This window comes from Lemur catta, chromosome 11, assembly GCF_020740605.2.
Source record: "Lemur catta isolate mLemCat1 chromosome 11, mLemCat1.pri, whole genome shotgun sequence".
NCBI lineage: Eukaryota > Metazoa > Chordata > Mammalia > Primates > Lemuridae > Lemur > Lemur catta.
This window is the reverse complement of record NC_059138.1, coordinates 9,216,687-9,229,853: the sequence shown is the minus strand read 5'-3', so window position 1 is coordinate 9,229,853 and position 13,167 is coordinate 9,216,687. Positions and strand designations below refer to the sequence as shown.

At 37.3% G+C, this 13,167-nt stretch overlaps 1 protein-coding gene across 4 annotated transcripts in view; it reads right to left on the bottom strand.

Moving 5' to 3' along the window:
* The window catches only part of TPK1 (thiamin pyrophosphokinase 1), a 323,125-nt gene that overhangs the window by 253,596 nt on the left and 56,362 nt on the right, over positions 1-13,167 (bottom strand). For all 4 annotated transcript variants that reach the window (XM_045564370.1, XM_045564369.1, XM_045564368.1 and 1 more), the window contains one exon: positions 4,319-4,390. In XM_045564370.1, the coding sequence (XP_045420326.1) occupies positions 4,319-4,390 (72 nt within the window). The remainder of the gene's footprint in view (positions 1-4,318; positions 4,391-13,167) is intronic.

Genomic DNA, 13,167 nt, shown 5'->3' with positions numbered 1-13,167 from the left:
CTAAAGTCTGTCAACAAACTTGGACAGACTTTGATTGCAAACCATTGTCTACTCTGTGGGCCCAACAGACTTTGCCCCAGATACTGTATGATCTTCAAGTCCCTCAAATTCTCCCTAATAATCACTTATTGTCCCTCAACAGAAATCCTCTTCTCCCCCATCCCATAACCTGTTTTCCCAGGGACCAAGCTCCCATTCTTTCTGTAACCTCAAGATGGTATATAAGCTTTTGGACCCCATTGGCAGGCTGGGTCTTCAATCTGAAGGCTCCTATGTACACACTAAATCAACCTGTACACCTTTTTTTCAATTAATATGCCTTATTGTGAGTTGATTTTTCAATGAAACTTCAGAGGGCCAAGGGAAACTGCTTGGCCTCAACACTACTAACCTAGCTAAGTGTTTATAAAATGTGGTATTACATATACCATGTAGTACTACTCAGCCATTAAAAAAAAAAAAAAGTGAACTAATACCTTTTGCAACACTCTGAATGGAACTAGAGACCATTCTCTTAAGTGAAGTATCACAGGAATGGAAAAACTGTTGGGAAATAGGGCTAAGAGACATGAAAGGTTTCAGGAGTTTTGCAGGCTTTTGCACTGAAGGAATCTGTGCGTGTGTTAGTTCACAGACTAGAAGCTGCTTAGCAACAAGGGGGGCATTATCAGTAAACATCTGCAAGGCGATGTTTCTTAGAAGCCTGCAAACCATTGCCTGGAACTTGTGCAAAACAGAGCTCGGTTTGGGCCCAAGGCTAAGAAGCTGATTGAAATGCCTGCCCAGTAGACAATGTGCAGTTGGAACTATCTTAAACTTCAAGGCTATTCCTGCTTCACTCCTGACCACATGTCTCTGTATGTAGAGAAATAGATTAGATTAGCATACAGACTCAGAGTTCCTGCTTTATACATTTTTATCTTTAATTTGTGTACTCAGCTAGGTCTGTTCTTCACTTAGGGCTTAAAATATTTATCTTAGAAAAATTTTGTAACCATCTATTCTTGTAGACAGAATTAGGTAAGAGTCTTTTGAAACTTTTGGGGAGCCTTGAAACTAATGAATGAGCTGTACACATAATTCTTTAACCAAGGACAACTGCTTGCTGTAACAATAAATACTGATGTGGGGTTTCACTCAGGGCCTCCTGGCTCACGGGAATGCTGGAGGACTCCTGACTCCCTCATCACTTTAAACTGCACTTTGTCTCTGTCTCTATTATTTCCAAATCTCTTGTGATGATCTGCCTGGGACCTGTTTTGCTGTGAGAGGAGCTAACTCCTGGCAAAAACAAACACCACATGCACCCACAATTAAATTGGAACTAATCGATTAGCACTCATGTGCACAAATGGAAGTAAAACTAAATGGAAATCGTGTGGGTGGGGGGGAGGAGGAAGGGATGGGTAAAATCATACCTAACTGGTACACTGTACATAATCTGGGTGATGGGCACACTCAACTTTGAATCAAGCAGTACAAAAGCAATCCATGTAACCAAAGCATTTATACCCCCATAGTATTATGAAATAAAATGAATGAATAAATAAATAAATAAATAAATAAAATGTTAAAAAGAGAAAAGAGAAGATTCAAATTACTAAAATGAAAGAGGAGACATTAGCTGACCTTGTAGAAATAAAATTATTACAAGGAAATACTATGAAAACTTTTATGCAAACAAATTAGATTACTTATACGAAATAAGAAAATTCCTAGAAAGATAAAATTACCAAAACTGAATTGAAAGAGAAAATCTGAATAAACCTAAAACAAGTATAGAGATTGATTTAGTAATTTTAAAACTTCTAACAACAACAATAAAACAATACCTAGTACCAGATGCCTTCACTGGCAAATTCTACCAAAAGTTTAAACAAGAATTCACAACAATTCTTCATAAACTCCTCCAAAAATAGAAGAGGAAATACTTCCTAAATCATTCTCTGGGGCCAGCATTACCCTGATACCAAAAGCAGATGAAGAAACATGGAAAAAGAAAACTACAGACCAGTATCTCCTATGGATATAGATTTTAAAAATTCTCAGTAAAATACAATCAAACTGAATCCAGAAGCACATAAAAAGTATCATACAATATGACCAAGTGGGATTTATCCCAGGAATGCAAGATTACTTCAACATACAAAAATCACGTTCAATAAATCAGAGTGACTATAATAATCTATCGTATATTTCAAAATAGCTAGTAGGGAATAATTTGAATGTTCCCAGCATAAAGAAAAAGTAAATGTTTGAGGTGACGGATATACCAATTGCTCTGATTTGATTATTACACATTATATGAATGTATCAAAATATCACACATACCCTGAAAATATGTACATCTATTATGTTATCAATAAAAATTTAAAAATTTTGAAAAATAAAATTTTGGAAGAAAAAAAAACAGAATGGTTAAAGGCTTCATAAGAATAGTTAAAGTCTCCAGAAAGCCAAGAATTATACTAGAAGTCTGTATCAAAGAACTTAATATTTCAATAACTGAAAAATGAAACGTTACTTTGGAAATGAGAATTAACTAGCCATTTCAGTATACCTAATACTTCAGATACCTTTAGTCTTTTCCATGTACAGATTGATAATATTATGCAAATCAAATGATTATCAGGTATGAGACTTTTTTCAAATCTAATTCAGGCCAGGTACACTGGCTCACGCCTGTAATCCCAGCACTCTGGGAGACTAGGGTGAGAGGATTGCTTAAGGCTAGCTATTCAGGGTCACAGCGAGCTGTGATCATGCTACTGCACTCCAGCCTGGGAGACAGAGTGAGGCCTTGTCTCTAAAAAAAAATTTTAAATGAAAATGAAATTAAAAAAAAAAATCTAATTCACTGCAGAAAAACTAATGAGGAACTTTAGCGCAAAAATCTATATCATTTCCCAGTATGTGCAAAATAGGACATTTAACTCTCCAAAATATGAGATTTCTTAATATGTAGGTTTCAATATTCAGGTTTCCAAGAGTTCTTATCAATGATAATTTTGTCTATTTCTAATATTTGTAATAAAACACACTCACTCTCCAAATGATATAAAACCTGATGCAATAAATTCAAATAAAAAGGATGTGCCTAATCAGTTTATTTAGTATTTATTAGCAATATAAACCATATTAAATTCATTCTTTCATATATTGTAATTACTAACAATTATGTGCCAGACACTGCACCAGGCACTAAACATGCAATGACAAAAAAGACCTATGACCATATAAATATCTAATTACTACTAGTAAGTGCTAAGAAAGAACTTAATGGTTAAATAATTTTCAAACTTTGAGGGCAATATAATGTGAAATTTTAAATTGGCTAACTTAAAGACTGCTATATTTACAACAGTAAGACTTTTCACTGCAATGATATTGGACAAGAAAAATTCTTCATTCAAAATCTCTTGTGATTTATTCCTTCTAGTATCACAACTGCCTCTGTCTATAGATGTGAGCTTATTAACATACTAGGCTTTCATTCTAAGAAACAGAACTTTAATGTTGAGAATACTAAAGAGTTCTGCAATGATAAGAAAGAATCAGGAATAACAGAAATATGTATCAATATATCAAGAATCAAGTTCTTCTGCCTGTCTACTTTGGCCTGAAACTTGCATTGATAACTCAGCAAAATTATCTCTTTGGAAAAAATCCCAAGATTTCATGGAAGAAGAGTACAAGTTCAAAATGGCAAATGATACTTAACGTTATTTTGTAGCCTAGACTTAATCCCATAAAAGACTAATGTAAATAGTTAATAAAGCCTGTTTCTTACACAAAACCTCCCATATGTATTACTTCTGTGACATTCTCCCTTTCTTAACTTTATTTTCAGCACCCCAAGAGATTCTAACATACTGGCAACATGTCTTCTTTTTTAATTTTGCAGATCTGATCACCCTGCAGACATCTTATTATTGGATGCTGTGACAAATGAAGCATGCGGATGCTTTTCTGCTTTCTCTGGAGCTAAAAATATTTACACTTGAACAAATATTTGTTGAGTATTCAGGATTAATATCCACATAGTAGTTCTGAAATATAGTATTCTGTCCTTGGGGGTCAGTGCTATGGAAATCACATATATAAACCTAAAACATTTGTACCCCCTTAATATTTTGAAATAAAAAGGTTAACAGAGAAGCAATAATGAATTCTTCTGATAATTTAATAATTGAATCACCTCATAATGAATTCCAATTTTTTGTGTGTTTCAGTTACGTTCCAAGGTACTTAATAGTCATGTTAGTCAGTTCCAAATAAACGAAGAAAGCTAAGAAATATAAATGCTAATTAAGCTTACCTTTGTTCCAAAGATGACGAAAATATTTGTCCAGAGGCTGATTAAGAATCACAAGGCAGTACTTCAAATTCCCTATAGAAAAACAAAAAGTAAAATAAAATATGTAAGTGTACTAAGGCTTTTGTTCCCTGTATTTGAGTCTGGAATCAGATTTTCAATATAAACAGAGCTAAGTTGCAACCACAATTAATTTCTCATACCATAATTTTAAAAGATATCACATATTGATGGGACCTACTTTACTCAGTATATCTGTCCCATTCCTATATTGCTGAGGAATTTATTATAAAGACAACTCATCATAAAAACAGTTCAGTAAACTTCTTTTTGTAGGTGGTGCCCTTGATATGAATTCTCAGCCTATGACAGACATATATCCACTCCTAATTGGCTAGTTTTATAGCATCTCAACCTTATTTCCCAAGTGGTGTGGCCTGGTGGGTACACACTTTCACATTCATTCTCATTCACTCACGTTCTCTCTTCTTCTTTCTTTCCTCCCACCCCTACCCTATCTTGAACTTTCCAATGCAAAACTCTGTGCTTTCACCAAATCCTACTAGCTCTTTTTATGATTCTTTCATTTCAATTTTTTAGATGATACTCCAAAGATGGAGAAAAGGTACTTTTCCAATGATCATGCCACACCTTTTATAATGTACCTTAAATAGTGCAAAGCAAAATACAATCAGGCTATAGAAAACCTGTCACTCAGGTCAGTCCAAAAGCTGTCCATGTCATTTATGGAAAAAAAAAATATTTGTTTGGTGGTAAGAAAAATTCATTGCTTTTTTAAGCCATCTGTGAGAAATGGCACAAGATAAGGAAATGAAAAGGCTCTGCCATGATCCATAGCAAACATTATTAAGTGCCAAATATATACCAGGCACTGGGAGTAGAAAGAGGAATACGATTACAGGCTATCTGTGCATAAGATATTCGTAATAAAAATGATGTATTCGACAGTACAACAGAAGTACATGAAGAGTGCCAGATACACATATAAATGAGTGTGGCACGAGTTCAAAGGCTGGGAAGCCAACAAGGTCTCGCAGGGGTGGGGCACCTGTGCCCTTAAGGCCACATGTGGCCTTCTAGGTCCTTACATGCGGCCTTTTGACTGAATCCGAAATTTACAGAACAAATCCTTCTATTAAAAGGGGTGCAGCAGGGAAAGATAAAGCTTTTCTTGCCTCCTCTAGTGTCATCCTAGAAATCTTTGTGAAATGTAGATTTTCAAACTTGATCTTACAAAAAGAAAGAAGTTGGAAAGAATAAAGGAAGAGGCATTCCAGACAAGGAAAAGAACCCACAGCAAGCCGCTCCACTTAGCCATTAGGGTTACCAAGATGAAAAGTTTGAGAAGCAGTACCCCAATGATGTGAACCTAGGGTATTAATACCAACATCAGAAATTTTAAACAATGTTTAAGATGACAGAGGAATTTAAGTTGAGGCATCCAGGAAGTATTTAAGAGTGACGCATGATGCAGGATACCGGGTGCAGTGGCTTCTTCCTGTAATCCCAGCATTTGGGGTGGCCGGGTGAGAGGATCTCTTGAGGCTAGGAGTTCAAGATCAGCCCGGGCAACATAATGCTGGGCATGGTGATGCACACCTGTAGTCCCAGCTACTTGAGAGGCTGAGGCAGGAGGATTGAGCCCAGGAGCTTGAGGTTGCAGACAGCTATGATGACACCACTGCACTCCAGCCTGGGCAACAGAGCAACACCCTATCTCTTCAAAAAAAAAAAAAAAAAAGTTACATAGGAATGAATAGTAAGAACAATTTATGTAAATTTGGGACTCATGATAACACTTAAAGGTAAAGGGGTAGGCAAGCCTTGGGATATTACGAAAATAGCAGGATGAAGCCAAAATCCTGGTGCTTTCCTCACCATTACAAAGCAGAAGGAGGTCAACAAAGGAAATAAAAGTAAAAGCCAGGAAGGTAAAAGAACAAGGGGGTATTCCCAAGAACATGCTGACAGTAACACAGCATGCTACAGAGAAGCTAAGGAGACTAAACAAAGAGAAGGGGTGGACAGGGGTAGCAGGTGGATCTTAAAGAAAAATCTGAAAATTCACAGAGGGAAACTCAAGCCAGTAAAGTGACCAAGGAGTCAGTAAACAGTGGATTAAGGAAGCAGAGATACTCTCCTTAAAATATAAAAAGCTGTGAGAAATGGGGGAGAAAAAGGCAGTAACGTCAAGAGAAAGTATTTTAAATACAGAAAGAATCTTATATTCTAACTAGGGAGAGGGAAGTAAGAGAAAGAAGGGAAATTACCCATGCATTCCTGCAAGAGGCATTTGCAGAGCACACAGCACTCTTTTCCAGGCACTGGTCTACACAGCAGCGGACAAGGGAAGCGGAGGCCCCTCACCGGGCGTACCCGATACGGATAAAAAGAGGGTCCAAGACGGAGGCACACGAAGACATATCAGACAGACACACGAAGCTGAGGGGGAGTGTGGTTGATTTATTTACAAGAAAGTAAAAACAAAGAGAGGAGAACACAGATTTAGAGTGGAACGTGGAAAATTTTAAAGCAACTGCCACAAGAAACAGATTATGGGATCTGACAATCCACAATTTAAAAACCAGGAATCCAACCGGAGTTAACTGACAGGCATATGACATAAGATCTGTGTGGAGTTTTAGTACTTTTCCAAGCGATTATGGGGAGGAGGAGGAGGAGGAGGAGGTGTAAACAAACAGGATGGTGATGATAGCTGGCTTTGAGAATTGGCAAAATCACTTGCCAAGAGTTAAAGGGAATCTAGGACATTTATTTGGGCAGCTTTAGAAAGAATGATTGTGGCAGAGCCCAGTAATGGCCTGTTCCTTACTAACAGAATCCTCAGGGATTTTTCTGGTCTGATTTTTTTTACTTTCTGCTTTTTGTTCCTTTCTCTTACTGGGCATGTTACTGTCAAGGTAAAAATCCACATATCTCAGATAATCTTACAGCAAAATGTGCTCCTAAGACTCAGCTCTGACCAAACTCATGTGTATAGCTTTGTATGTGACTTCTGGGGAGTGTCCTTAACATGGAGGGGGCTTTCTCTTCCGCTTCTTTTCTTCCTGCATCCTGCCATCCAGAGCAAGGACTGATGGCTTCATTGAATGAAAGTCTAGCAGCCACCTTGGATCATAGGAACCAGGGCAATCTCGTGAAGGAGCCTGGGCAGCTGATGACGTCATGAATCCTCCATGCTAGCACTTCATCACCTGCCTCCCTGCATCTTTTATATGAGGAAAAAAATAAACTTTCCAGCCGTTTCCGAACCTTGGGCTTAATTCTGGGAAGCTCTCCAGGAAGCAATAGGCCCTACCATGAGTTCATAAGCCAGGACTGGAAATAGAGGCCCTGCCACTACTTTATGAGAATTTATTAAAAGACCACAAATCAGTTTCTTCTCCTTTCCTTTCTTTTTTCTTTCTTTCCTTTATCAGTGCTTCTCAAATCACCCAAGGGAGTTTGTGAGACATGAAAGTTCTGGTTCCTATCCTAGGCTTATCAAATTATATCTCTGGGTATGAGGCATGGGAATCTGCATCTTACAAGCAAGTTATTCCCACGCAGGTGGTCCAGGGACTACACTTTGAGAAAACCACTTTGTTATCCCCATACTAGTTCCAAAAACCCAGGTGGTGCTTGTTTCATTGGCTAAAATCTATCGTCTCAGCAGGGGGTGGTGGAGCTTACTAGTACCAGCCAATGCACTTATTCTTCAAACAATATTTGTCAAGCCCTGAACTAGGTATTGAGGATACAAAAACAAACAAACAAACAAAAAAAACACATTTCTATTTAGTAGAAGTCCCTGTCATTTTGGGTTTCCATATTCAATAGCGAGAAACCTAATTTCAATAAATGCAGTGATCATGGTCCAGGCTGGGTTAATGTAAAGATAACCTAAATAAGAATTGGAGATAATTCTAAAGAAGAGTAAGCAAGCATCAAAATGCAGGGAGGAAAACATGAACTCATTCATTCGCTCCACGTGCATGGAGCATGGGTATAACAGATTCACAGCCTGGCACACAGTAAGTGCTCAATGAGATGTTAATGGCAAGGAGTGAACAATTTTGATAAACCAATGGTCCTTTTCTCTTTGACAAGGTCTACACTGCCAAAGTAGGCATTCAACAATACTGCATGTATGTTTAAATGAATGAATGAAACTTCTTTCTGTAACTAATTGTTTCATATGTGAAGTCAGTATTTTTGTGGCTCTAAGAGCCATATGATCATAGGGGAAAAGGATTATTATCCCCATTACTGCTCCTCTAAACCAGTACTTTCACTAAGGTAATATCCATGAAAGCATTTCATTTTTTAAAAGAATGAAGCAGTATGAAAATGTACAGTACAGTTATAATTTACTAATGTTATTAATAAAGAATTAACTACTCCAGCTATTTCTATACATAACATTTAAGTTAGGCTGTTTCTATACATAAAATTGCTTAGGAAATAGGATCTGATATTCTTTTCTAATCTAGTTTAATTTTCGAATAGGATTTGATAGCCGTTCCTTTTCTAATCTTGTCTCCTCTGGAATCATAACTGGATAAAGTCAGTATGGCATTTATTTTACACTCAAAGCCCTCATGATTACTAATCCCTAGCAGGTTGCAGAAAAAGTATCATACAGGACAACTATGGCTCCTAAATAGTATATGGGAAAATCTTAACACGACATTCCACCATAATATAGCTCCGTATCACTTTCAAATACTGAATTATGGACAATGCCTCTGGCTCTAAATGTCAAGAAATTCAGAGCTGGGAACGAAAGAAGTAAGAAAATTAAATAGTCTTATTTCAAGTATTTCTCAAGCTGTCACATTGATGCTGTTCCTGGGATATGCAAAAAGATTTAACAAAAAGACTATAAAGAACTTCTCCATTATGTTATAAAGACTACAGATTTTTTAATCAAGTGTCCTAAGGCAATCTCAAAGACAAATGTAGGCACAAGTAGGATGTTAAGTGTAATGGTAATATAACTTTTTCAATATCTATAAAATGTATGATGAACTCTATTTAAAGAACAAAGAAAAATATAGACTAGTCTTAATCCTTCAAATGTTCAGTCAAAAGTCCTTGAATTGCTTCTTCAAAGGGGCTTCAATTACGGATGATGAAAAATCTCTCATCATGGATATATTAAAACCAAAATGCTCCAAACTTCATGGAAATCCTAAAGCACAAAAAGGTTCAAGTTTATGAACCGAAAATAAAAATGAAGTCAAATCATCAGCCTTGGGCTAAAAAGGGAAGAGGCCCTCTGAAGGTTAAGAACTAACTAAAAACAGCAAGTTCAGAGGTTAAGAAGGCGGAGGGGTGTTTCACGTCTCTTACCACATATATAATAGTTACCTCTCTTCTACTGCATAAAAAAAAAATTAAAAACTCTGCCTCTTTAGAGAAGTGGCTGATTCTGTAATTAAGGAAGGAAATATACGACATGAGCCTGGAGCATCAGGTAGTGCCAGAAAAAAGGAAGTGATCCCCAAAACAAACAAAAATACTCACACTGATAGGAGCACATCAAAGTGGCACAACTGCCAACTGGAAGAGCTCCCAATGGCCTAATGGAACAATCTGAGCAAAAAATAAAGTGGCACTGGATTGCAACCCGAAGTATAAAAATAAATTTCCATGACTCCATACTGATTGACTGATTGATTAATAAATAGGGGAGAAGAGACAATTCTCCCAGGCAGAAGAATTCCAAATAAATTATATAATCCTCTACCCTAAAGAAGGGAGAGCATAGCTGCCACACATTCTTTCTTGAAAAGAGTATGGTATGGAAAGGGGGTGAAAATCTTTACAGCAGAGAAATCCAGTGAACACTACACTTCAGCATGGTGCTCAAGGTCAATATCGACAGTCTTAAGTCATGTTGACAGTAAGCACCCTTAATATGACGTGATGAGAACAGCATTGTGTCCCTGTGCTCTTACTCCCCAAAACTCATAACTCCAGTCTAAGCAGGAGAAAAATATCAGATAAATTCCAACAGAGGAGCATCCTATAAAAGGTCTTACCAATACTCCTCAAAACTGCCAAGGTCGTCAATACAAGAGGAGCCTAAGGGGACGTGACAACTAAACATAATGTGATGTCCTGGATGGGATCCCAGACAGAAAAAGAACATCAGGTAAAAACTAAGGAAATCTGAATAAACTATGGAACTAACATAAAGTAATGATAACATATCAATATTGGTTCATTAATTATAACGAATGTACCATACTAATGTCAGATGTTAATACAGGGGAAACTCCACGTGGAGGTTATTTGAGAACTCTCTGTACTATCTTCTCAATTTTTCTGTAAATCTAAAGCTGTTTTTTTTTTTTAAATAAAGTCTATTAATTGTTTTAAAAAGCTCTGGAGCATGGGGAGGTAAAGGAATGGAAAGCTATTCCATAAAGTATTCATTGAGCAATTACTCCATGGGACAGAACTGTTTACCCTCATGACAGAAGCCCAAAAGTGTGTTTGGACTTTAGGAAAAAAGCTATGAAGAAGCCCAGGGTCAACACTTTGTTTTGTAATTAGGAAAGTAAAGCAAAGACATCAGAACAGCAAATCTCAAGAAACCCACTTTCTTTTTATTTCAGATCTCTGAAAATAAAAACTATTTTAATTATATACAAGGTAAACCTTTAGTCACATCTCTAAATCGATGATCTCAAAAACGTAGTCATGCAACTCAGGAGTGAAAGGTTGATGTATTTTTTTAATCAAAAAGAAAAAGAACTTAAGACTTAATGATATTTAATATGCAGGCAAGCATGAAGGCCTCACTTGTCCCTAGAGCAGACAGTCACGGGTGATGTGCCGTGAGAGCTCTCCTAGGAACAGAGTGAGCTCGCAGAGGCGCTGGCAGCAGCAGGCCTCACTCAGTTCTCCTCCACCTTATCAGGATGATGCAGTTTACCTGTGCCCAGCAAGGTACAACTACAGACTATTGAGTTTTATGTAAACTAATTTTCGATTTTGGATTTACATCAATTATCACAAATGGTAAATTTACCCTGAAGAATACAGAGCAGCAGATTCCCCCAGGGATTTTGATTCTGCATGCCTGTAGTCAGGTCTGTGCATCATGATTTTTTTTTTAATTCACACCCTTCAGTCGGCAAATCATGATTTTTTACAAGCACCATCAGAGTCCAATGGGCAACCAAAGTTGAGAACTACTACTATGCTGCCTTGTGATGTTAACTAATGACAGTAGAAAGCCCTCATAAATAGCAACATTATTTTAAAGTACTGTTCATTCCATCTCTATCTCTTTTTAATTGCTGTTGTCTGAAAATTTTATATGTAAATAGCAGATAATAATAAATTACTTATAAATTTTTATAAAAACATAAATGGGTTCCCTTTTTAAAAACAGATATGGTATGAGATTTAAAAGAAAAAAAAAACACTGAAGTCCAGTACTCTAAATGAAAATAGATTAGAATAAAACACAATTTACAATAGGAAAAAAATATTACTGGCAAGTTATCAAAGGTTTATGTACTCTATTTAAAAAAAAAAACAACACACCCAAACCTCAGGAAAAAAATCAATATTAGCCAAAACACATGCCAGTCATGATATTTAATAGCTATTTTGTCGAAGGACCAAAGAGCATTATTATGAATCTCTCATCCCTAAAAAGTATTTCAATTAAACAACAAAAACTCTAGGGCATTGAGTTTCATATTCATATTACACAAACGTCTATATTTAAGCTCAGGATTTTTTTTTAAGTGTGCACAGGGAAATCAAAGCTGCCAAGTCAATTCGTTCTTTGAGGAAATAAATTGCATGTGGACAAAGCAGAACTATTAAAAAGCTCTGAACAAATATTCCATACCAAGGTCTGTTAAAATAACTGAATTACCAATGGACTAAGAAGAATTGGTAAGTCATATATAAGAAATTGCTTCAGAGAAAGTAAAAAGAGAGTAGAAATAAACAGGTACTTCCTTGTGAAATCTCTCTCACCCTCCCCTAAGAGTGGCCGTGTGGTATACCCCAGCTGCACCAGCATAATATTAGTTCCCCCTTCCATTCACAGAGTGCCCTGGTTTGGATAATGAATTAACAAGGTTGCTCTCTCTCCGACATCATCTTAGGCTTCCACCTTATCTCTCTGTTTCAGCCTCCAGCAAAACTCACTTCAGTGAGGCATTTACCCCACCAGATCCTGGAAATAATGCTTGCCAGGGTCACCGGGGACCTCCTCCTGTAAAATTCAATGGCTATTTCTCAGTTCTCTTCTTGCCCAACCCATCTCAGCAGCACAGCAGGGTGGGTCACTCCTTGAATCCTTCCTTCCTGATGATTCATGTTCCTCCCTTGACTTCTTGGAAAACTCTTCTGTATTGGTTCTCCTTCTGTGCGACTGCCTGCTGCTACTCCTCAGCCTCTTTTGCTGCTTAGGCCTCATCTGTGTAGAAACCACTGCATAAATATTCGTTGACTAATTGCCAAGTATCTCTATGTAGGCATGCTCCAGGTGTCAATCTTTGGGCCTTTTCTCAATCTATATCCACTCCCTAAGTAATGCCCTCCAGTCTCATGGCTTCAAATACCATATATAATGGTGACTTCCATACTCATGTCTCCAACCTGGGGTTTTCCCCCTAAACTCCAGAACTGTATGTCTAACTGCCTATTCAACAACTCCACTAGGATAGCTAACAGACATCTCAAACTTACCACGTCCAAAATCCAACTCCTAACTGCCCTTTCTCCATCCAAACCTGCTCCATCCACAGTGCTGCCCACCCCAGTGCCACCTCTACAACTGATACCCTATTCCCCAC